General features: G+C 48.9%; 1 protein-coding gene across 1 annotated transcript in view; it reads right to left on the reverse strand.

Moving 5' to 3' along the window:
- LOC143929793 (alpha-2-macroglobulin-like protein 1) overlaps window positions 1-26781 on the reverse strand; it is a 198952-nt gene that overhangs the window by 76456 nt on the left and 95715 nt on the right. The window contains exons 15-16 of the mRNA XM_077453770.1: window positions 19792-19913; window positions 18791-18842 (exon numbers count right to left, since the gene is read on the reverse strand). Coding sequence (XP_077309896.1) covers window positions 18791-18842; window positions 19792-19913 — 174 coding nt within the window. The remainder of the gene's footprint in view (window positions 1-18790; window positions 18843-19791; window positions 19914-26781) is intronic.

Genomic DNA, 26781 nt, shown 5'->3' on the forward strand with positions numbered 1-26781 from the left:
TTTACCGGGGGTGGACAACACGGTTGCTGACGCTCTGCCTCGTTTTCAGTGGGACAGATTTCGGGGACTGGCACCGAGGGCCTGTGGGCCATAGCGCTGGAATAGCGGCTCATTGGATCAGGCAATCTGTGAGTAAGGCTACGTGGGGCACCTACTCGAGGGTTTGGCAGGACTGGTCGGCTTGCCTGGAAGCGATCGGCATGGCCCCGGGCGCTGCGGGCATGGCTCAGGCGGTGTTCTATTTTCTTAGTGGGGCTATGGAAAAAGGGGTTTCGGCAGCTTCAATTGACCGCAAACTGGCTGGGCTAGCGTTTCTGTTTAAATGGCAAGGGCAGCGGGATCATACCAAGGAATTCTGGGTGAGACAGGCCATTAAGGGATACCGTCGGGCGCACAAGCAGAGGGACGGGAGGCGTCCGGTCTCTTTTGACCTCCTTCGCGGTTTGTGCCGGGCGGTGGGGAAGGTTTGCAGTTCGGATTACGAACTGGCGCTGTTCCGGGTGGCATTCACTCTGGCCTTCTTTGGGGCGTTTCGGATCAGTGAGCTGGTCAGCCCGTCGAAACGGGTGGCTGGGGGGTTGGCCAGGGACGACGTTGAGATCGACCGTGACTCGGTTGGTATCCGGGTACGGCGGTCAAAGACTGATCAGATGGGTCGGGGGCTGCGGGTGGAGGTGTTAAGGATAGGAGACTCCGATATCTGTCCGGTCGGGGCGGTGGAAAGGTTTTGGCACATGCGACCTCAGGGCGCAGGCCCTTTTTTGTTGCACTCGGATGGCTCTTATCTTTCCAAATTTCAGTTTATCGCTGTTTTTAAAAAATGCGTGGCGGAGGCGGGTTTCGACCCGAGGAATTTTTCCTCTCACTCCTTTAGGATTGGGGCGGCTACGGAGGCATTCAGGGCGGGTTTGAGTGACGAGGCTGTGAGGAGAATCGGGCGGTGGGATTCAGACAGGTTTAAGTTGTATGTCCGTCCGCAATGGGTGGCGTAATGCAGGTAGTGGTACACCTTTTTTTTGGGGGGAGGTGGGGTGTTTGTCGTGTGGTTGTGGTATGTTAATCCAATTTTTATCTACAGGTTATGGTGTGGGCCTGGTGTGGATCCTGGGCCATTCCTATGTTTTTTGGGGTGCGAAGAGAGCCGACATTCGGCCGAACGGCAGACAACTTTGCATACCCAGGCAGGAAGCACAGGTTCGCTGGATCGGTGTCCCTGGCATGAGATGGAACAGAGTCCTGGGCGAAGTTCACAGGTTTTCTCGCCTAGACAGGCCTCCAGATGTGTTGCTCTTGCATGTGGGGGGAAATGACATGGGGGTCAGGTCCATGAGAGATCTCATCAGGGACATCAAATGCGATTTCTTGCGTTTGAAATCTGCATATCCTAACATGGTGCTGGTCTGGTCCGACATGGTGGGCAGGATGTCATGGCGGTGGGCTTTGTCCGATAAGAAGGTGGATCGGGCAAGGGTGAAGGTGAACAAGGAGGTCAGCAGATTCTTCATTAGAAACGGGGGCCTTGCCGTTAGGCACAGGGAGCTGGAAATGGACACCTGGCGTTATTTGAGGAGTGATGGTGTGCATTTAAATGAGGTGGGGACGGATCTGTGGGCATTGGGTCTCCAGGAGGGTATCCAGCGAGGGCTGCGTGTGTGGAGGTGCCTGCAAGGGTAAGGTTTTACCCCTTTCAGGCTGTGGCGGCGCTTGGGGATTTTTGGGTAGGAAAGGGGAGGTTTTTCCAGGTAGAAAAGACTGTTGTACCCATCCATGGGATGGGGGTGGTTAATGTACTTTCGGGTTAAGAGTTGTTAACCTGGAAGGGTTAAAAGGGGTAGGTCACTGCGAAGGTTTGGGTATAGCCTCCGAGACAGGGGATACCGTCTGGAGGTCAAGAGGTCAAAAGTGGGAATTCGTTCGCAGTGACCAGTGTGTTGTTATGCTGGTACCCATGACCCGTTTAAAGGCTGGGAATGTTTACATTTTTGAAAGTTATTTATGGTATTTTATTAAACTATATCTATTTTTGTTAATAAATTAAGGCCAGTTGGCCATTTAGGCTCGGTTCACACAGGGGGCGACGCGAGGCGACACGACTTGCCGTGCCGCGACCTGACAAGTCGCCCCCGTTCTGTACTACGGAACCGTTCTAAGAGGAGCGACTCGGTTCGCTCCGACTTAGAAAAAAGGTTCCTGTACTACTTTTGGGCGACCTCGGGCGACTTGCATTGACTTCTATACAGAAGTCATTTGCAAGTCGCCACTGAGGTCGCGGCGCGGCAAGTCGTGTCGCCTTGCATCGCCCCCTGTGTGAACCGAGCCTTACTCCATACCTTGTCCGTGGTTTATTAAAGGTGGGGATCAGGTTTTGGAGGCGGGTGTCTGTCATGGGTGGGAGGTTACGGATACGCATCTAGGGGGGCTTAAGTCCTTACAAATGTCAAGGCATCTGCAGGAGTTAGTGGGTGTTGTGTGACTCCAGCACAATATACACCTGTATCTACCGTTTATTGCTGTTCTCTAATAGAGCCATCTGCAGGGCTTAGTGGGTGTTGTGTGACTCCATTACACTGCTGTTTTACCCAACTCCCTTCAGGCCATTACCATGTCTGGAAGGCCAGCAAGGAGAGGCAGACAGGCGCGAGCCGATAAAAGAGGGCAAGCAGGCTCTGTGTCTAGAGACAACAGTGCTGGTCGTGGACGCGGTGCATTGTCATCAGCACGTGGCCATGGGACACGCTTGTCCTTCTTTTCGGCAGCTGGACATGTTGAACCGCAACATGCCAACGACTTGGTAGAGTGGATGACCAAGCCCTCTTCATCCTCTCTCACCCAGTCTCAGGGTACTAGCAAAGCAGCTGCCAACGCATCGTCTTCCCTCCTCTCAATGTCATCATCAGTGACTCCTTCCCTAGACCCACCACGTCCTCCTGAGGAGTCTCCTGAACTCTTTGAGCACAGTGTTGGGTACATGCTCCAGGAGGATGCCCAGTGTTTTGTGGGCTCTGATGATGACACTCAGCTAGAGGAAGGCAGTAGCGTGAGCGCAGAGAGAGGGGATGCTCAAGAAGGTCAGCAATCTGGCAGTCCACATGTTCCACAAGCTGCAGCATACTGCCAGGTTTGCTACAGCGATGAAGAGGGAGGGGATGATGAGGGCACTGACTCCACGTGGGTGCCTGGTAGGAGAGAGGAGGAGGAGGAGGCACATGTCCAACGAGGCAGGATGCCCTTCGGGGGCCAGCTTAGGGGCAGCACACCCACTGAATCACACCGCAGAGCTCCGCCTGTGCAGGGCGCTGCCTCTGCGCGTTATTCTAAAAGTTCTTTGGTGTGGGCCTTTTTTGAGACGAGTGCATCAGATCGCACCGCTGCTATTTGCAACATATGTCTCAAGCGTATCTCGCGTGGCCAAAACATCAGCCGCTTGGGCACCACATGCTTGACCAGACATATGTTGACCTGCCATGCAGCTCGTTGGCAAGCGTACCTCAAAGACCCACACCAAAGAACAAAGCGGACCTCTCCTTGCTCCTCATCAGCTAGCATCTCCAACCCCACTAGACCTTCAGTCCTCTCTGAAACCTGCTCTGAGAGGAATGAAGGTGTAGAATTAGGTGTGTCACAGCCAAGTGCTTATGGGAACTCTGCTAGCGGTACACCCACGTCCGATTATAGCAGGCAAATGTCCCTGCCCCAGCTGCTGGACCGGCGAAAGAAGTTCACTCCCAGCCATCCACATGCCCAGCGGTTGAATGCTAGCTTGGCTAAATTGCTAGCACTTCAACTGCTGCCTTTTCAGTTGGTAGACTCGGCCCCCTTCCGTGAGTTTGTACAATGTGCGGTTCCTCAGTGGCAGGTCCCCAAACGCCACTTTTTCTCACGGAAGGCGATTCCGGCTCTCTACCGGCATGTGGAAGGCAATGTCCTTGCCTCACTGGACAGGGCGGTCAGCGGTAAGGTGCATATTACCGACTCATGGTCCAGCAGGCATGGACAGGGACGTTACCTGTCTTTCACGGGCCCATTGGGTCACTCTTCTGGCAGCTGGGAATGATGCAGGACAAGGTGCAGTAGTGTTGGAGGTTGTTCCGCCACCACGCCTCCAAAATGCTACTATTGGTTGTGACACACCTCTCTCCTCCACCCCCTCCTCTTCTTCTTCCTCCATGGCCTCTTCCGGTGCTCTGTTCTCAGAACCAGCGGTGCTCCGTAGGTGTTCCAGGGGCTACGCAAGTACGCAGGCAAAACGATGCCATGCCGTGCTTGCGCTGGTTTGTTTGGGGGACAGGAGCCACACTGGGGCGGATGTTTTGTCAGCTCTGCAGAGGTGGTTGACGCCACGCCAGCTTAAGCCAGGAATGGTGGTTTGTGACAATGGCACCAACCTCCTCTCCGCCCTCCGACAGGGACAACTAACCCATGTGCCCTGTGTAGCTCACGTCCTTAACCTGGTGGTGCAGCGGTTCTTGGGCAGGTACCCCGGCTTACATTATGTACTGAAGCAGGCCAGGAAAGTCTGTGTGCATTTCCGCCGATCATTTAATGCCTGTGCTCGGCTGGCTGAGCTCCAAAAGGAGTTGAACCTGCCCAAGAACCGCCTTATATGTGACATGCCCACCAGGTGGAACTCAACGTTGGCCATGCTGCAGCGGCTGCACACGCAGCAGAGGGCCATCAATGAGTACCTGTGTGACTAAGGAACCAGGACAGGGTCAGGGAGCTCGGTTTTTTCTCACCACGCCAGTGGGGCATGATCAGGGATGCATGCACTGTCCTGTCACCGTTTGAGGAGGCCACAAGGATGGTGAGCAGTGACAGTGCATGCATCAGTGACACTGTACCTCTTGTCCACCACTTGGAGCATACGCTGCGTGGAATAATGGACAGGGCACTTGAGGCAGAACAGAGGCAGGAAGAGGAGAACTTCCTTGCCTCTCAAGGCCCCCTTTATCCAGACAGTGTTCCTGCTGTGCCACCCATCACACAGGAAGGGGATGAGGAGGAGGAAGAGGAGGAGGAGGATGATTGTGTCAGCATGGAGGTGGAGGCTGGCACTCAGCATCAGCAGCAGTCTTGTAGGGATGATTTACAGTCCCAAGAAACACGTGGACTTGTACGTGGCTGGGAGGAGGTAGCTGCGGATCTTGTTTCCCTTAGTGACCCAGAGGACTCCGGACCGAATGCCTCAGCTAACCTACGCTGCATGGCCTCCCTGATCCTGCAAAGCCTGCAGAAGAATCCTCGTATTCTTCGGATCAAGGAGAGGGACCATTACTGGCTGGCCACTCTCCTTGATCCACGGTACAAGGGTAAGGTTGCCTACCTTATCTTGCCATCGCAGAGGGAGCAGAGGATGAGACATCTCCGGGAGGCCTTGCAGAAAGGTCTGTGCAACGCGTTCCCAGAGACTAGGAGGTTACAAACTCCTGGTCCTGGACAACGCGTTGCTGAGGCATCGGTCAGAAGGAGCGGTGGAGAAGGTGGCCGTCTGACTGATGCTTTTAGACAATTTTTTAGTCCGCAGCCCCAAGGTATGATCGGTTCCAGCAACCATCGCCAGCGTCTGATTTACATGGTGCAGGAATACCTAGGGGCAAGGTCAGACTTGGACACCTTTCCCACCGAAAATCCTCTGGCTTACTGGGTCTTGAGGATGGATCACTGGCCAGAGCTTGCACAGTATGCAATTGAGCTACTGGCCTGTCCTGCATCCAGCGTTCTTTCGGAAAGGAACCTTCAGTGCTGCTGGTGGCTTTGTTATCGATCACAGGGTGCACCTGTCCAGCGAATCAGTTGATCGACTGACCTTCATCAAGATGAATCAGTCTTGGATCACCCACAGCTACCAAGCACCTGAAGCTGATGTAACCGAATAATTTTTTTTGAAATATCACATCCCTTCAAGACTGCCTATGCTGATGCTGAGTGACTGTCCTGTTATGTTGATTGTCTATCCTCTTCCTCCGCTGATATGTTGTAAGAACATTTCTGGTTCTGGGTGATGCCATTAGCCCAATTTTTCTGCCCCTGTTTAACAGGGGCGTTTAAGTACAATTTTTGATGCAATGCTTTGCAGCAGGGCTAATTCCTGCAATAAAACTAGAGTATATGGGAGAGGTTGCAGTGTGGTGGCACCAGCACCAGTGCCTAAGGCCCAATTTTTCTGCCCCTGTTTAACAGGGGCGTTTAATTACAATTCTTGATATAATATTTCACAGGAGGGCCCGTTCCTGTGCCCACCCAGAGTAACTGTGAGGACTTATAGTGTTGTGGCACCAGCACCACAACCAAAGGTCAATTTTTCTACCACTGTTCAACAATGGCATGTAATTACAATTCTTGATATAATCGTTCACAGCAGGGCGCTCCAGCGCCCACCAAGAGTCACTTTGAGGGCTTACAATGTTGTGGCAAAACCAACACCTTGTTCCGCCATTTCTGCAGAGCATATAGGGCAGGCCCCTACTTTCAAACATCCAACTTACAAACATCTCCTACTTGCAAACGGAAGGAGACAACAGCAAGTGAGACTAAAAAAGATGGACGACAAAACAAATTATATAAGGGGTGATAACCCTTCCCTATGTTTTCCAAAAAGCTTAAAAATAGTTTTTTTGACTGGAGCTACACTTTAAAAATGTACCAGTTGAAAATTACAAACAGATTCAACTTAACACAACAAACCTACACAGTCCCTGTCTTGTTTGCACCGCCTGTATACTGCTGTTCTGAGTATATAGGGCCTGGGGGCCACACGCATTTCCTTTTTTTAATATGGGTACAGGGTTCCCCTTGATATGCGTACAAGACCCAAAGGGGCTGGTAATGGGCAGGGAGGGCTATCCATGCCATTTTTCTCAATGGTTTTCAACCATATTGCAGGAACCAGATATAACATTAAAACCGCAAGCAGTTTTCAATGATATTTCTGTTTAATGTCATTTTGTGCAGGGACTGTTCTAAACACGGGAAACACGTGGCACTTCACAGGCATACTACAGACACCCCCCAGGCACCATATTTAAAGGAATATTTCACTTTTTTTTCACTTTAATCATCATTAAAATCAGTGCTCCTGCCAAAACTGACATTTTTAAAAACATTTTAGGCATTGACCCATGTCCCCTGGGGCAAGAGCCAGGTCCCCAAACCCTTTTTAGGACAGTATCTTGCATATTAGCCGTTAAAATTAGCATTTTTAATTTCGAACGTTCGAGTCCCATAGACGTAAATGGGGTTCTAAAGTTCGTTCGAATTTGGGGTCCGTTCGAAAGTTCTGGTGCGATCCGAACCGGGGGGTGTTCGGCTCATCCCTATTTGTGATGCATTGCATATTTTGTAATTCTTTGGTAGGGTTGAGCTTGGTGTTCTCCTGCACAGTATACACCTGAAGTTACCCCTTATTGCTGGTGTTGTTCTGTTTCTGTAATACAGTCATCTGCAGCAGTTAAAGTGGGTGGTGTGTGCCTCCTGCATAGTATACACCTGAAGCTACCCCTTATTTCTGGTGTTGTTCTGTTTCTGTAACACAGGCAGGCAGCTGCAGTAATTACAGTTGGTGTACTGTGTTATCTGCTCAGTGTGCACCTAAAGCTACCCAATTGCTGGTTTTCCCATCTCCCTGCAGGCCATTACTATGTCTGGAACGCCAACAAGGAGAGGCAGACAGTCACGAGCCAATAAAAGAGGGCAAGCAGGCTCTGTGTCTAGAGACAACAGTGCTTGTCGTGGACGCGGTGCATCCTCATCAGCATGTGGCCATGGGACACGCTTGTCCTTATTTTCGGCAGCTGGACATGTTGAGCCGCATCATGCCAAAGACTTGGTAGAGTGGATGACCAAGCCCTCCTCATTCTCCCTCACCCAGGCTCAGGGTACTGGCAAAGCAGCTGCCAACGCGTCCTCTTCCCTCGTCTCAATGTCATCACTGACTCCTTCCCTAGACCCATCATGTCCTCCTAAGGAGTCCCCCACACTGTTTGAGCACAGTGTTGGGTATATGCTCCAGGAGGATGCCCAGCGTTTTGAAGGCTCCGATTATGATACCCAGCTAGAGGAAGGCAATAGCGTGAGCGCAGAGAGAGGGAATGCTCAAGAAGGACAGCAATCTGTCAGTCATGTTCCATCAGCTGCAGCATACTGCCAGGTTTACTCACTGATGAAGAGGGAGGGGATGATGAAGTCACTGGCTCCATGTGGGTGCCTGATAGGAGGGAGGAGGAGGCACATCTCCAACGAGGCAGGATGCCCTCCGGGGGCCAGCTTAAGGGCAGCACACCGACTGAATCAAACCTGCCTCTGCACGTTATTCCAAAAGTTCTTTGGTGTGGGCCTTTTTTGAGATGAGAGCATCAGATCACACGCTGCTATTTGCAACATTTGTCTCAAGCGTATCTCACGTGGCCAAAACATCAGCCGCTTGGGCACCACATGCTTGACCAGACATATGTTGACCTGCCATGCAGCTCGTTGGCAAGCGTACCTTAAAGACCCACACCAAAGAACAAAGCGGACCTCTCCTTGCTCCTCATCAGCTGGGATCTCCAACCCCACTAGACCTTCAGTCCTCTCTGAAACCTACACTGAGAGGAATGAAGGTGTAGAATTAGGTGTGTCACAGCCAAGTACTTGCGGAGACTCTGCTAGCAGTACACCGACGTCCGATTGTAGCAGGCAAATTTCCCAGCTGCTGGACCGTCGAAAGAAGTTCACTCCCAGCCATCCACATTCCCAGCGGTTGAATGCTAGCTTTTCAGTTGGTAGACTCAGCCCCCTTCCGTGAGTTTGTGCAATGTGCGGTTCCTCAGTGGCAGGTTCCCAAATGCCACTTTTTCTCACAGAAGGCGATTCCGGATATCTACTGGCATGTGGAAGGCAATGTCCATGCCTCGCTGGACAGGGCGATCAGCGGTAAGGTACATATTACTATTACTATGCTACTACTGGTTATGACACGCCTCTCTCCTCCAACCCCTCCTCTTCTTCTTCCTCCATGGCCTCCTCCAGTGCTTTGTCCTCTGAACCAGCGGTGCTCCGTAGGCATTCAAGGGGCTACGCAAGTACGCAGGCAAAAAGATGCCATGCCGTGCTTGCGCTGGTTTGTTTGGGGGACAGGAGCCACACTGGGGCAGATATTTTGTCAGCTCTGCAGGGGCAGGCCAAGAGGTGGTTGACGCCATGTCAGCTTAAGCTGGGAATGGTGGTTTACGACAATGACACCAACCTCCTCTCCGCCCTCCGACAGGGACAACTGACCCATGTGCCCTGTGTGGCTCACGTCCTTAACCTGGTGGTACAGCGATTCTTGGGCAGGTACCCGGCTTACAGGATTTCCTGAGGCAGGCCAGGAAAGTCTGTGTGCATTTCCGCAGATCATATAATGCCAGTGCTCGGCTGGCTGAGCTCCAAAAGGAGTTGAACCTGCCCAAGAACTGCCTTATATGTGACATGCCCACCAGGTGGAACTCAACGTTGGCCATGCTGCAGCAGCTGCAGCAGCTGCACATGCAGCAGAGGGCCATCAATGAGTACCTGTGCGACTATGGCACTAGGACAGGGTCAGGGGAGCTTGGTTTTTTTTCACCAATCCAGTGGGGAATGATCAGGGATGCATACACTGTCCTGTAACCATTTGAGGAGGCCACGAGGATGGTGAGCAGTGACAGTGCATGCATCAGTGACACTGTACCTCTTGTCCACCTGTTGGAGCATATGCTGTGTGGAATAATGGACAGGGCACTTGAGGCAGAAGGGAGACCGGAAGAGGAGGAGTTCTGTCATGAAAATCGCATGAAGAAACTGACCCCCAGGTCTTCCGGTTTACGATCGCGGGTGCGCGGGCACGTGCATGTGCGCGGTCACGTGCGCGCATCCATGTTGACGCCTAACGGCCTATTTAAACTTGCCTCTTGCTAATGGTCTCTGCTGTCTGCTCTACAGCTTAATACCTGTGAGACCTGATCCGTAGAATTCGTTCCTGATTGACCTGGCCTGCCTGTGACCCATCTGCTATCCGCCTGCACTCGACCCTGGCTTGTTGTGACGATTCTCCTGCCTGTTCCCTTGTACTTCGCTTCCAGTCTTATATCTGACCCGGCTTGCTTTGACAATCCATCTGCTAAGGTGAACCTGCTTATATTGAACTGTATCATCTGCTGCAAGTACCTGCTTATATTGCACTGTTCATCTGCTGCAAGTTACCTGTCTTATTGAACTATTCACCTGCTGCAAGTACCTGCTTATATTGAACTGTGTCATCTGCTGCAAGTACCTGCTTATATAGACTGTTTCATCTGCTGCCAGTTCCTTACAGTTCATCTGCTGCAAGTAACCTGCTTATATTGCACTGTTCATCTGCTGCAAGTCACCTGTCTTATAGAACTGATTCATCTGCTACAAGTTGCCTGCTTCTCTGCCCTACTTTCATCTGCCGCAAGTTACCTGCTTCATTGAACTGTGTTACCTGCTATAAGTTTCCTGCTTTGCTGAACTGTGAAATTTGCTATAAATTACCTGCTGATCTATCCACTGTGATTACCTGTTCCACGGGACGTTTCCCCCACTGTTGTGCACCAGTCTGCAAAACTGAACCTCACCTATCCATCCTTCTCATCTGTTGATCCTGCCAGGCACCTGTACCCCTCCTTACTCCTGTGTTCCCTGTTACATTAGCAGGAAACCGGTAGTGGGAGTTGTAAAGGGAGGCCTCTTTCCGCAATCCGGACTCGCTACTAAAAGGTACGTGACAGTAGCAGACAGCCAATGTCTGAGCCCGAGCAGGGAGCCTCTGCCATGGAAGAACTTTGTCAACACCTGGCAGGACTTTCTGAGGCAGTTAAGGGCCTCCAGCAAGGCTACACCCGGCTGGAAGAACGGGTGATCGCCCTTTCCAACCCCTCTGGATCCTTGGGGGCCCCTCAACCATCAGTTTCTTCAGCTGAAGCTGGACCAGCACCCTACAGTTGTGATGTTACCACCAGAACCTAAAGTTCCAACACCTGAGCGATTTTCTGGGAATTGCAGTGGCTTCAGGGCCTTCCACAACTCCTGCGAATTGTATTTCGCCCTCCAACCACAGACCTTTTCTCTGGAGGCTACCAAGGTGGGTTTTGTGGTATCTTTACTCTCTGGAGACCCCCAGACCTGGGCCCACCGCCTGTTAGAACAGAAAGACGCAGCGTTGGCCAATCTTACTACCTTTTTTGATGCAATGGCTCAATTATACGAAGATCCCCAACTTTCAGCGACTGCAGAAACCGCCTTGCGGACCCTCCAGCAGGGACGAAGGGCGGTAGAAGATTATGTGGCCCAGTTCAGGCGATGGGGCGCGGATACAAACTGGAATGATGCTGCCCTTCGTCATCAGTTCCGCATGGGACTCTGATTCCTTGAAAGATGAGCTTGCTAGAGTCGGTGTTCCACAGACCTTAAACGCACTAATTGACTTGGCGATACAGATCAATCGTCGTCAGAAAGAGGCGAGCCGAGAGGGCCACAGGTTTCTCTCGCCCAACCTGGATGCTTCCAAAGGCCCCAAGCCATTTACATCCAGCACCTGCCGCCCGGGGCCACGTCTGACACACCTGAGCCTATGCAACTTGGGGTCTTGCGACCATCTCTTACTCCCAAAGAACGCCAACATTGGCGGAATAATAATCTATGTCTCTATTGCGGGGAATCTGGACATTACGTCAGGAATTGTCCTATTAAGCTCCGTAAGTGTCCATCTATGCCTCCTGGTCTCCCAGACTCTTTAATAAAGTTCTCATCTCACCTTATCATTTCTGTCTCCTTTCAGTTCCCAGGAAAGACTTTACAGACGTCCGCCATTATCGATTCCGGGGCATGCAGCTGTTTTATGGATTCATCCTTTGCTGTCCAACATCAGATTCCTCTCCTACCTAAGACCCGTGGACTCTATCCATTTGGCCGATGGCTCCACTATTAAATCTGGTCCGGTAATTCAAGAAACTGCACCTCTATCTACTGTTATCTCTGATTCGCATCGAGAACTTCTCCGTATGGACATTATCACTTCTCCACTTTTTCCTGTAATACTTGGGATGCCCTGGCTACAGGCCCACAATCCAACCATAAATTGGGCCACAGGAAAAATTACTTTTTCTTCACCTTATTGCCAGAAGTTCTGTGGTTCCTCCGGTTTCCTGAGACCAGAGACCGAATTACGTCAGGCCATTCCCAAAGTTTACCATGAATTCCTAGACGTGCTCAGTAAACAAAAGGCAGAGGTGCTCCCGCCCCACCGAGCTTATGACTGCCCCATTAAGTTACTTCCTGGAGCCAAAATTCAGTTTGGAAGGGTTTTCCCCTTAACAGAGGTAGAGCAGAAGAAACTCAAAGAATACCTCGAAGAAAATTTGAAGAAGGGGTTCATTCGCCCGTCTACGTCCCCAGCAGGTGCGGGTATTTTTTTTGTTGAGAAGAAGGACCACACTCTCCGACCCTATGTAGACTATTGCGAATTAAACAACATCACTATAAAGAATCGGTACCCTCTTCCTTTATTCCCAGAGTTGTTCCAAAGACTGGGAACTGCTATTGTTTTCACTAAACTCGATCTCCGCGGGGCTTACAACTTGATCCGTATCAAGGCCGGAGATGAGGGGAAGACCGCTTTCCGTACCCGATTTGGACACTGAGTATTTGGTAATGCTCTTCGGTTTGTGTAATGCCCCCACCACTTTCCAATACTTTATCAATGATGTGCTCCGGGACTTTCTGGACTTATTCGCTGTTGTTTACTTAGATGATATTTTAATTTTTTCTTCCTCCCTTGAAACCCATCGCAAGCACGTCAAAAGCGTGTTGGGTCTGCTCCGCTAACACGGACTATATGCAAAAGCAGATAAGTGTTTGTTCGAACAGGAAAGTATGCCATTCTTGGGGCTGATTATTTCTAGTAAAGGTATAAAAATGGACCCCCAGAAGATCGCTGTGATTTTGGACTGGCCAACTCCTGTAGACAGGAAAGGAATCCAACGTTTTATTGGATTCGCCAACTTCTATTGCAAATTTATTAAGGGTTTCTCGGCTATTGTCGCACCCATCACACAACTAACTAGACAAGGAACCTGTTTTCATTGGACCTCTGAAGCTCAAGAAGCATTCGAGACTCTCAAGGGACTTTTCACCTCCGCTCCTATTTTAAGACATCCAGATTCCTCCCTGCCGTTCGTTTTAGAAGTGGATGCATCCGAAATCGCCGTAGGGGCTATATTATCCCAAAGACAAGGAACTAAGGCCCTGCTCCATCCTGTGGCTTTCTTTTCACACAAACTATCAGCAGCCAAGAAGAATTACGATGTTGGAGACCGGGAGCTATTAGCGATTAAATCTGCATTAGAAGAATGGCGCTATTTGTTAGAAGGAGCTTCTCATCCAATTTTAATATTTACCGATCACAAGAACCTGGAGTACTTAAGATCTGCAAAAAGACTAAAACCAAGACAAGCCAGGTGGGCACTCTTCTTCTCCCGGTTCTCTTTTCATGTAACTTATCGCCCAGGGTCTAAGAACATAAAACCAGATGCCTTGTCTTGGATGTTCCATAAGTCCCAACAAATTTCTCCTCCAGATACCATTCTCGCTCCTGGGAATTTCCTTCTGCTTCAGGAAGATCTTCTCTCCCGACTTAGACAAGCTTCCATGGGACAAAGACCTTTTTCAGAACCAGAACTACAAACCAGAGGTGGGTTACTGTGGTATAAAGACAAGATCTACATCCCCGAAACTCTGCAGGTATCTATCCTAGAGCTGTGTCACGACCACGCACTCGCCGGACATTTTGGTATCACTAGAACCATTGATTTGGTACAGCGTACTTTTTGGTGGCCTCAGTTACGGGAAGAAATATGTGAACACCTGCACTACATGCATTAGAAGTAAGAACTGTAAGACTAAGGCCTGGGGCCTCCTTAAACCGTTGTCTGTTCCGGACAGGCCATGGAAAATGCTGTCTCTAGACTTCATTGTTGAATTGCCTCCGGTTGATCGTCTGTCAAAGATGGCACATTTTATTCCCATTAAAAGGTACCCCCTCAGGATCTGAAACTGCACAAGTGTTCATCAAGGAAATAATTAGGCTCCATGGGGTACCAGCCAATATAGTTTCGGATCGAGGGGTACAGTTCACCTCCCGATTTCTGGAAGTCCCTCTGCAAGGCTTTGAATATTGAACTATCTTTCTCATCCGCCTATCATCCTTAGTCCAATGGGCAGACTGAGAGGACGAACCAAATTCTCGAACAATATTTACGCTGTTTTTCCTGTTTTGCACAAAATGATTGGATCTCCCTGCTTCCAGTAGCTGAGTTCGAGTATAATAATTCTCTCCATTCTGCCACCAAACAGACGCCCTTTTTCGCCAATTACGGCTTCCACCCTTCATTCCTACCCAACTCCCTTTCTGAATGCTCAGTGCCAGCAGTCCAGGAAAAGATGAACTTTTTCTCAACCAACAAACTTCTGCAAGAAACAATGGCTAGAACTCAAGAGCACAACAAGACAACCTTTGACAAGAAGAGACGAGGAGAGTTAGTACTGGTACCCGGTGATTTGGTGTGGCTATCCACAGTAAACTTGAAGATGGCGTGCCCTTCAAGGAAACTAGGTCCCAAATTTTTAGGACCTTTTTCAGTCAAAAGGAAGATTAACGAAGTTGCTTTCGAACTAGAACTTCCAGACTCACTAAAGGTCCATCCGGTATTCCATGTGTCCTTATTGAAACCTTTCACTCCCAATCCATTTCCTAACCGAAATACCACTCCTCCTGATCCGATCTTGGTTGATGGTGAAGAAGAATTTGAAATAGAAGCCATCTTAAATTTCAGAAGAAAAGGAAACCAGAACCAGTTCTTAATCAAATGGAAAGGATATGGTCCCAAAGAGAACTCCTGGGAACCCGAGGACAACATTCATGCAAAAAATCTGATTCAATCCTTTAAAAGGGCCCATCTGGAAAAATTTGCCCGAAAGGACATCCGGAGGCTGCCCCTTAGGAGGGGGCAATGCCATGAAAATCGCATGAAGAAACTGACCCCCAGGTCTTCTGGTTTACGATCGAGGGGTGCGCGCGATCGTGCGTTCGTGCGCGGGCACGGTCATGTGCGCGCGTCCATGTTGGCGCCAAACGGCCTATTTAAACTCACCTCTTGCTAATGGTCTCTGCTGTCTGCTCTACAGCGTTATACCTGTGAGACCTGATCCGTAGCATTCGTTCCTGATTGACCCGGCCTGCCTGTGACCCATCTGCTATCCGCCTGCACCCGACCCTGGCTTGTTGTGACGATTCTCCTGCCTGTTCCCTTGTACTTCACTTCCAGTCTGATATCTGACCCGGCTTGCTTTGACAATCCATCTGCTAAGGTGAACCTGCTTATATTGAACTGTATCATCTGCTGCAAGTTACCTGTCTTATTGAACTATTCACCTGCTGCAAGTACCTGCTTATATTGAACTGTGTCATCTGCTGCAAGTAACCTGCTTATATTGCACTGTTCATCTGCTGCAAGTCACCTGTCTTATTGAACGGATTCATCTTCTACAAGTTGCTTGCTTCTCTGCCCTACTTCCATCTGCTGCAAGTTACCTGCTTCATTGAACTGTGTTACCTGCTATAAGTTTCCTGCTTTGCTGAACTGTGACATTTGCTATAAATTACCTGCTGATCCATCCGCTGTGATTATCTGTTCCACTGGACGTTTCCCCCTACTGTTGTGCACCAGTCTGCAAAACTGAACCTCACCTATCCATCCTTCTCATCTGTTGATCCTGCCAGGCACCTGTACCCCTCCTTACTCCTGTGTTCCCTGTTACATTAGCAGGAAACCGGTAGTGGGAGTTGTAAAGGGAGGCCTCTTTACGCAATCCGGGCTCGCTACTAAAAGGTACGTGACAACTTCCTTGCCTCTCAAGGCCCCCTTTATCCAGACAATTTTCCTGCTGTCCCACCCATCACACAGGAAGAGGAGGAGGATTGTGTCAGCATGGATGTGGAGCCTGGCACTCAGCATCAGCAGCAGTCTTTTAGGGATGATTTACAGTCTCAAGAAACCCGTGGACTTGTACGTGGCTGGAAGGAGGTGGCTGCGGATCATGTTGTCCTTAGTGACCCAGAGGACTCCAGACTGAATGCCTCAGCTAATCTACACTGCATGGCCTCCCTGATCCTGCAAAGCCTGCGGAAGGATCCTCGTATTCTTCGGATCAGGGAGAGGGACCATTACTGGCTGGCCACTCTCCTTGATCCACGGTACAAGGGTAAGGTTGCAGACCTTATCTTGCCATCACAGAGGGAGCAGAGGATGAGACATCTCCGGGAGGCCTTGCAGAAAGGTCTGTGCAACGCATTCCCAGAGACTGGGAGGTTACAAACTCCTGGTCCTGGATAACGTGTTGATGAGGCTTCGGTCAGTCACAGAAGGAGCGGTGGAGAAGGTGGCAGTCTGCCTGATGCGTTCAGACAATTTTTTAGTCCGCAGCCAGAAGGTATGATCAGTTCCAGCAACCATCGCCAGCGTCTGATTTACATGGTGCAGGAATACCTAGGGGCAAGGTCAGACTTGGACACCTTTCCCACCGAAAATCCTCTGGCTTACTGGGTCTTGAGGATGGATCACTGGCCAGAGCTTGCACAGTATGCAATTGAGCTACTGGCCTGTCCTGCATCCAGCGTTCAGTGCTGCTGGAAGCTTTGTAACCGATCACAGGGTGCGCCTGTCCACCAACTCGGTTGATCGACTGACCTTCATAAAGATAAATCAGACTTGGATCACCACCAGTTACCAAGCACCTGAAGCTGATGTAACCGAATAATTTTTTTTGGAATATCACCTCCCTTCAAGACTGTCTATGCTGAGTGACTGTCCTGTTATGTTCACTGACTATCCTCTTTCTCCTGCTGATAGCTTGGAAGAACATTTTTGGTTCTGGGTGATGCCACCAGTGGCTAAGGCCCAATTTTTCAACCCCTGTTTAACAGGGGTGTGTAATTACAATTTGTGATGCAATGCTTTGCAGCAGGGCTCATTCCTGCACTCCAAATAGAATATATGGGAGAGGTTGCAGTGTCGTGGCACCAGCACCAGTGCTTAAGGACCAATTTTTCAGCACCTGTTAAACAGGTGCATGTAATTACAATTCCTGTATACTGCTGTTCTGAGTATATAGGGCCTGGGGGCCCCATGCCTTTCCTTTTTTTAATATGGGTACGGGGTTCCCCTTAATATCCATTTAATTTCCAAATACGGGAAGGTTTCTTCACAATAAGAGCTTTGAACATGTGGAATAGACTCCCTCCAGAGGTGGTTCTGGCCAGCTCAGTGAATTGCTTTAAAAAAAGCCTGGCTTCTTTCCTAAATGTACATAATATAACTGGGTACTGACATTTATAGGTAAAGTTTATCCAGGGAAAATCCGATTGCCTCTCGGGAGATCAGGAAGGAATTTTTTTTCCCCTGCTGGAGCAAACTGGGTCATGCTTTTCTGGGGTCTTTCGCCTTCTTCTGGCTCAACTGTGGGTATAGGGTTGTATTTTTTCCCCTTCTATGGTTGAACTAGATGGACTTTTTCAATCAGTCTAACTATGTAACTGTTTTTTGTTTTGTGCGTTTGCACGCGTTAAACTGAAAAAAAGTAGTGCCTTTTTGTATTTTTTTTTTCAGCACTGGGCAAATGCAATGCAATGCTCTAGTGTGAACTGCACTCATAGGGAACCATAATTTATTGGCTGCCATGAGTTGGGAATGCACTCAAACGTACCCCAGTACATCTGGTGTGAATATACCCTAACACAGGGGTCTCAAACTGGTGGCCCTCCAGCTGTTGCGAAACTACGAGTCCCATGAGGCATTGCAAGGCTGACAGTTGCAAGCATGACTCCCACAGGCAGAGGCATGATGGGATTTGTAGTTTTGCAACAGCTGGAGGGCCACCAGTTTGAGACCCCTGCCCTAACAAAATAGTTGGTTGTAGAGCTGCATAGCTGAAGTTCAGATTACACACACAGCTAAAGAGTCAGATGAGTGCCTCCTCCTCCCTTCCACCTCTTTCATCCTGCACTTTACAGCTCTTTTTTCTCAGAGAGTAGGCACAGTTACTTCCCACTTCCAAGTCCCCCCTTGTCTCCATCCTCTACCCACTTCCAAGCACCATTCTGTGCAGCCAGCAACAATAGATCCCCCCCCCCCCCCCAACAACAATAGATTAACCAGCAATAATAGGTCCCCCCAGCAAAAATAAATCCCCTCTAGCAACAAAAGATCACCCCCCCCCCACCAACATGAGATTAACCAGATTAACCTCCCCAACAACAATAGACCCCCCTATGTAACAATATATATCAGATCTCCCAGCAGCCAGTATCAACAGACACTTCCCTCATACACTTCCCTCAACAGTGGATTTCTCTCAGCAACAATTGACCCCTTCAGCAACATAAGATCCCCACAAGCAACAATAAATCTCCCCAGCAACAATAAACCCCACCAGTAACAATACAGTAGATCTCCTGGCAGCCAGCAACAATAGACCCCTCCCACAACAGTAGATCTCTCCCACCAATGATCAGCCCCCTAGCTACATAAGACCCCCCCCCCAGCAAAAACAGATCCCCCACCAGCAAAAAATGATCCCCAGCAGCCAGCATCAGTGCTAGAGGTGCCGGAATTGTGTTCCCTGAGTTCCTGTTGAAAAAAAAATGCCCTGTTTTTTCCATGAAAATGCTAATTTGACCCAATACACATGACCTTGGCTTTTTCTTTTTTTTTTTCACCTTTCAAACAGAGGAACATGTTCTGAGGAATTTTCTTTGTGATGCCTTCCGCCTGCAAACAAGACAATAGGAGATCAGTGTAAGAGAGATGCAAGATTACGGTAAAGTACAATATTTGACCTGTCGAAGCTAGACATAAAGACAGTGTAGCACAATTGTCAGGTAAATTAACACAGTGCCGTATCGCAAAAATGCCATATCGTCTGGTCAGGAAGGGGGTAAATCTTCCGGAGGTCAAGTGGTTGAAGAAGTGAAAATAATTATCTCTTCATTCTGCCAGGGGACACCTTTCAACACAAGGTATGTACTTAATGGAAAAAATACAGAAATGTGGGAACAAACCTTCCTCAATGCGTTTCACCACCCTTGGCTTGCTTCTTGTGAGCAATGTCATACACGAATGTCTCCATCTAGGAACCAACCTTCCTCAATGCCTTTCACCAGCCCTGGCTTGCTTCTTGTGAGCAAGCCAGGAGTGGTGAAATTGCGAGACAGAAGGTTGGTTCCCAGGTGGAGACATTGCTATATGACATTGCTCAAAAGAAGCAAGTCAGGGGTGGTGAAACAGAGCCTAATAAATATGGCAAGAGGAGCTGAGTGGAGTGCATCTGATAAATTTTTCCCGATTCTGATGGGGAGTGGAGATGGACTACACTGTCCATGACCCGAATTGCCCATGTGCAGGAGGGCCATATCTTGAGCAAAGCTGTGTAATTGGGTATGGTTCTATGGCAGAGAGGATTTTTTTTTTGCTCTGAGAGATAAGAAAGGAAAAGACACAAAGCAGCTCCAACCCTTCACAATAGTCATTATATCTGTGACCATGGAAAGAATTGGCTCTGAAAATAGTTCTTTATGGTAAAGAATATATATTGGAAAAGGTCAAATATTTTACAGCTGGTTAAAAATAAATAAATAGAGATGTCAATTAAATTTGAAATGAAATGAAGGAGAGTCGTGCTTGAAAGGGTGCTCAACATACACACAAAGAAAAGACTTGCCTTGACAAGCAGTTGTTTCTGCACCGTGTCCACACGTCCACTAGGGGGCATATATACTGGATTGTCTTTGCAGGGTTCAGTGCTTGAGATGGCTTCGGCTCTCACAGTGATCGGCACAAAACCTGGACAAACAAACACACAGACCAACCAGTTTATAATAGTTTATAGTTTACAACATATAATAGAAGCTTCCTAAAATGATTTGTTCCTGTTTTAACCACTTTAGCCACGGAAGAATTTATCCTCTTCCTGACCAGGCCATTTTTTGTGATATGGCACTACGTTGTTTTAACTGACAATTGTGCGGTCATGCGATGTTGTACCCAAACAAAATTGATGTCCTTTTTTCCCCCCACAAATAGAGCTTTCTTTTGGTGGTATTTGATCACTTCTGCGGTTTTTATTTTTTGCGCTATAAATAAACATAATATTTTGTACTTTTGCTATAATAAATATCCCAAAAAAACAAAACAAATGTCTTCATCAGTTTAGGCCAGGGGTGTCCAAACTTTTTTCAAAGTGGGCCGGATTTGATGAAGTGAACATGCCTGGGGGCCGACCATTTTGCCTGACATTCTTTGAACCATTGAAAATTCGGTCTAAGTGTGTCCATCTGAGCACTAATACACAGCCCAACAAGAATTCTCTTGCCTTTGTCGCACTCGTTCCCAACACACAGACGAATGCTCTGCACTTTAGGGGGCACCGTTAATTCTTAATGGTACCCCACACATTGGAAAATGTAGGGTGCTTTTGGTGCAGTGCAATAAAAAAAAAAAAAAAAAAAAAAAAAAAAAACGCACACAGACACATGTGCGCACACGCGCACACACACACACATACAGACACATGTGCGCACACAGACACATGTGCACACACACAGACACATGTGCACTCACACACATACAGACATACATGCACACAAATACAGACACATGCATACACATACATACATATGAATAAAGGCCTTTTTAACACAAATCTAGCTTGTAGTACAGTACCTTTGCAGCTTCCTCATTCAGCCGGGTACTGCACTGTAGGGGGAAGCAGAGAGCACAGCACAATCCTCTGCACTTTACTTTCACTTTTAAAGCTCACGGAGCTTCTCACAGTGCCGGGGATCGGCTGATCTGACAGCCCTGCTCCCATGGCACAATAAATTGAGAAAGAGCAGGCGGGCCGTTCAAAACCGGACCGCGGGCCGGACTTTGGACATGCCTGGTTTAGGCCGATATGTATTCTTTTATTATTTTTTTTACCAAAAATATGTAGATCAATCACAATAAGCATATATTGATTGGTTTTCCCCAAAGTTATAGCGTCTACAAAATAGGGCATAGATTTATGGCATTATTATTATTATTTTTTACTAGTAATGGCTGTGATCTGGGATTTTTATTGGGACTGAGACATTGCAACTGGCAAGTCAAACACTTTTGACACTTTTTTGGGACCACTGACATTTATACAGCGATCAGAGCTAAAAAAATAGCCACTGATTACTGTATAAATGTCACTGGCAGGGAAGGGGTTAACACTAGGGGGCAATCAAGGGGTTAAGTTTGTTCTAACTGTGGTGGGGGTGTGGCTGACTAGGAGGAGACAGATCGTTGTTCCTACTTAGTAGGAAAACACGATCTGTCTCCTCTCCCCTGACAGAACCTGGATTTGTGTGTTTACACACACAGATCCCGGTTCCCGCTCTGTCACAAGCGATCATGGGTGCCCGGCAGTAGTCGCGCCTAGCCGACGTACAGCTACGGTGGCTCGCGCAGGAGAGCCATCACGGTGGCTGGTTGGGAAGGGGTTAAACTGCATGTTTACTTGAATTTTTTTCCAGTTTTGGATATGGTAAGGAAGGGTTAAAACCCCTTTTCCTGGTGCCTATTTATGCTGGCATTAAGGCACCAGGAAAACAGAAAATTGAATACTTACCTTTCTGTAATAGACACCAGAAAAGGAAAATGACAAGTGAGTATTGAATTTTCCATTTTATGCCGCGTACACACAGATCAGACTATCCGGCGGACTTAGTCTGGCGGACAAACCGCCGTAAAGTCCGCCGGACTGTCCGAACCTGACAACACACGGGACTGACTATCCGCCGTATAGTCCGCCGGACTATCCGTCGTACTTTTGAAATGAACGGACTTGCCTTCACACGGAGGAAAGTCCGTTCCTTTTGAGCACGGCTCCAGGTAGCCGGGACTAGCGAAGGAAGTCAATCTATTGACATGTCGCTGGCCCCGTCACCTGGTATGGACTTAAAGGGGAAGCCCTACACTGAAAAAACGGCGTGGGGGTCCCCCCCTAGTTCCATATCAGACCCTTATCCAAGCACGCAACCCGGTCAGTCAGGAAAGGGGGTGGGGGATGAGCGAGCGCCCCCCCCCCCCCTTCCTGAGCCATACCAGGCCATGTGCCCTCAACATTCATCCTCCTCCGGCCATAATGGCAGGGACGCATTGTGCGGTGACATATATATAGTACTTCTATAGGTGACATCACCCAGTGACCCCACCCCTTATGCCTATATAAGTCGCCGCAAAATGCGTCCCTGCCATTACGACTGGAGAGAGCGTTGTGTCAACAATCGGAAAGGGAAGAGGAAGGAGGAGGGAGGAGGAAGAAGAGGAGGAGGGAGGGAGGGAGGAAGAAGGAGGGAGGAGGGAGGAGGGACCGGGCCATGCTAGTTAAAGAGCCAGAAGAAGATAGCGGAGGCCCAGCAAGAAGAACCGAAGAGCAGGACAAGACCCCGGAGGGCGGTGACGAAGGAGAAAGCCAGGCTCCTCCGCTAGTAAAAGAGCAGAATATAGCGGAGGAGCCCGGCGAGAAGACCCCATGAAGACAGAAGAAGACCCCTGGAGCTGTCTAATAAAGTACTTTAAAAACCTGTGTTGTGTTTTTTTTTTTTTTTTTATGTACGCTTTTTTCCCCAGGTGAATGGGTAGAGTCCCACACACGGGCGACCAAGTCCACCAGATAGTCTGATCATGTGTACGCGGCACAACTCAGCATCCAAAAAATCCAAGGTTCTACCAGGCGTATATGAATTAAGGAGGGAAAAATGCCAACATACCCCGGATGATGTCTTATACCGTGTACACAAGACCGGACTTTGACGGACTAGGTCCGACGGTCTTCCCAACGGACTTTCGGCAGCGTTCCGATGGACTTTCCGAATGAACGGACTTGGACACACACACAATCACACCAAAGTCTGATGGATTTGAACATGATGACGTACGACCGGACTAGAATAAGGAAGTTCATAGCCAGTAGCCAATAGCTGCCCTAGCGTCAGTTTTCATCTGTCGGACTAGCATACAGACGAATGGATTTTTCAAGGAGACTCAAGTCCGTCGGAAAGATTTGAAACATGTTTTAAAACTAAAGTCCGTCTGGTTTTTAGACAGCAAAGGTCCGATAAAGCCCACACACGATCGAATTGTCTATCAGATTCGTTCCGTCTGACCTAATCCATCTAAGCCCCTGTACACACGGTCGGACATTCTGCCAACCAAATCCATTGGATTTTGTCCGACGGATTGTGTCCGAAACTGTTGCATACACACGGTCGGACCAAGTTGTCGGAAAATCCGATTGTACATAACGTGATGACGTTACTTCGTTACGACGGGACTACGTTCAGACTAGTAGCCAATAGCTTTGGTCTCGGAATTTGATCTGAGCATGCGTGGCACTTTGTCTGATCGGAATTCTCTACACATGATCGGAGTATGTCCGATCGGACCAGTTTGTCGGAAAATATTTCCAACAAGTTGGAAAATTGGGTCCGACGGAAACAGTCCGATGCATACCACACACAGTCGGATTATCCGACAACACGGTCCGACAGGACATATTCCGACGGATTCTCCGACCGTGTGTACAAGGGCTAAGAGTCTGGTCGTGTGTACGTGGCATAAGTAGACGAAATGTTGAGATGTATTGTGTTGGCTGCATGTTACCGCGCTCCTCATTATCTTCCTTTTGTGATCACTTCTATACAGTGCCTGTATCCATCTATAGTAATGTAAGTATATTACTTATTCAATAAAATCATTTAAGGACTGTATTCTATGTTGGCATTTTCCCCTCCTCAATTCATATATGCCTGGTTGAACCTTGGATTTTTTTGGACACTGAGTTGGAGTGGCTGCATTCCATCTGTGCTGTATGGCGTGTGTGCCGGTCCCTGTGGAGTCCTATCTTCTCAGGTTCTCTGCGCATTTGGCTTCTTGCTAGTAGCCCATTGGATCTGGTAAGTGGACCCGATCATTGTGTTTGATGGTGGCTGCACATTTTAATGTGAATTTCCACTCTTTGTGGTCCTCTTTACAAGCACATCGAACTTCTCCCCAGAAGTAGAATTTAAATCCATATTGAACTTTTTTTTCACTTCAGTCACCTTTTTCCTTTCTTTGAATTTCTTATGCCTCATACACATGGTCGGAAATTCCGATGGAAAAAGTCTGGTCGGATTATGATGTTGGAAAATCCGATCATGTGTGGGCTCTATCAGACTTTTTGTGTCGGAATTTCTGACAGAAAAAGTTTGAGAGCTGGATCTAAAATTTTCCGACAACAAAATCCGATCGGACCTTTTCCGATCGTGTGTAGAGAATTCCAAGGCACAAAGTGCCACGTATGCTCAGAAAAAAAATTGGAGATGAAAGCTATTGGCTACTGGCCTCTCCGTAGTCCCGTCATACATTTTGTATGGCACCGCGTTCTGAACGATCGGATTTTGCACAACCGTGTGTATGCAAGACAAGTTTCGCCAAAATCCGTCAGAAAAAATCTGACGGATTTTGTGGTCGGAATGTCCGACCGCGTGTACAAGGCATTATGATTCATCACGTGTATTTTTATATGGACGTTATGATTTATTGATGTTCACTTTTTATCAGTATCATTTTTGTATGATTTACACTTATTATTGGTGTCGGTTATTTTTATATTTTTTTACCATTATTGCAATTTAATTTGTGTACATATTTGAGCGCTGCACTTTATATCACAATCAATAAGGTGGACCTATCCGTAGTCTGTATGTATACATTCCTGACAAGTCACAGGACACAGCAACGCTATCATTTTTCTGATGTGTAGTTTCGGAGATATTTAAAACGCAACAAATGACTTTTTTTCAGGCAACCTGCTAACTCTGAGAGAAGCAGACACATTTTTACAGCTCTTACACCAAAGAAACTTGCCAGGTTTTCAGTGGTGTCTGTGTGCCCATCACCCCCTCTATTTGTCCTGATGACCACTGTTACTGAGATAAAAAGTAATAGGAAATCCAAAATTTTAGGGTTGTCACCAGCACAAGATATGAGGGGAAATCTTTCAATGGGGGACACCTGTTTCAGCAAGGTGTAAACATTTCCTATCACTTCCTGTTGCATCTCAGGAGCAGGAAGTGAGGGGACAATCAGCCCAATGTGACACTAATGCCGCGTACACACGACCGAATTACGGGGACACGTATGGGACTGTGACATCATAATGGGCGGGGACATCACCCAGCGATGTCCCTATATAATTCGCCGCACGCCGCGTCCCTGTCATTGCGGCCAGAGACAGCGATGAGTCAACATCTCAAGAAGAACAAGAAGAAGGTGGCAGCGGCGATAGAAGACCGGGCCACCACTTGTAAAAGAGCTGGAAGAAGGCGCGGAGGCCCGGCAAGAAGAACCGAAGAGGGGGGCAAGACCCCCGGGCAACGACGAAGAAGAAAGCTGGGCTCCTCCACTAGTAAAAGAGCAGAAGATAGTGGAGGAGTCCGGCGAGAAGACCCCCCAAGATGGAAGAAGACGCCCGGAGCTGTGCAATAAATGATTTTTAACCCTTGTATGTTGTGTTTTATTTACATTTTTTTCACAGGTGAATGGGTATGGGTACATTGTACCCCATACTCATTCACATAGGGTGGGGGGCCGGTATCCGGGGGCCCCCACCCGCAGACCCCAACAACCAATGGCCAGGGTTGTCGGAAAGAGGCCCTTGTCCTCATCAACATGGGGATAAGATGCTTTGGGGTGGGGGGGCCGCAGGGCCCCCCCTTCCCCAAAGCACCCCCCCATGTTGAGGGCACACTGCCTGGTACTGCTCAGGAGGGGGGCGGGCGCTCGCTCATCCCCACCCCCTTTCCTGACCGACCGGGTTGCGTGCTCGGATAAGGGTCTGATATGGACCTAGGGGGGGACCCCCACGCCATTTTTTCAGTGTAGGGCTTCCCCTTTAAGGAGGAGGAGGAGCTGTATAATAAAGTACTTTAAAAACCTATGTTGTGTTTTTTTATGTACAATTTTTTCCCTAGGTGAATGGGTAGGGGTACATCATACCCCATACTCATTCACATAGGGTAGGGGGCCAGAATCTGGAGGCCCCCTTATTAAAGGGGGCTCCCGGATTTTGATAAGCCCCCCACCCACAGACCCCGACAACCAACGGCCAGGGTTGTTGGGAAGAGGTCCTTGTCCTCATCAACATGGGGACAAGGTGTTTTGGGGTGGGGGGGCCCGCAGGGTCCCCGTCCCCAAAGCACCCCCCCATGTTGAGGGCACATGGCCTGGTATGGTTCAGGAGGGGGGGGGCCGCTTGCTTGTCCCCACCCCCTTTCCTGACAGGCCGGGCTGCGTGCTCGGATAAGGGGCTGCTATGGACTTTGGGGGGACTCGCACACAATTTTTTCAGCATAGGGGTTACCCTTTAAATCCATACCAGGCGACGGGGCTAGCGAGGTGTAAATCTCGCCGATGGAGGAGGCGACATTCACTTCCTTCGCTAGTCCCGTCTACCTGGAGTCACGTTCAAAATGAATGGACTTTTCTCTGTGTGTGGGCAAGTCCGTTCATTTCAAAAGTCCACCGGAAAAGTCCGGTCGTGTGTGGGCGTGTGGTGGACAAGCCCGCTCATTCGGAAAGTCCGATCGTGTGTTGGAGTAGCTGCATTCCATCTGTGCTCTGCCGGTCCCTGTGGGGT

Source organism: Lithobates pipiens, unplaced genomic scaffold (genome assembly GCF_037356315.1).
Source record: "Lithobates pipiens isolate NorthernLeopardFrog02 unplaced genomic scaffold, aLitPip1_a1.2 Scaffold_25, whole genome shotgun sequence".
Lineage (NCBI taxonomy): Eukaryota > Metazoa > Chordata > Amphibia > Anura > Ranidae > Lithobates > Lithobates pipiens.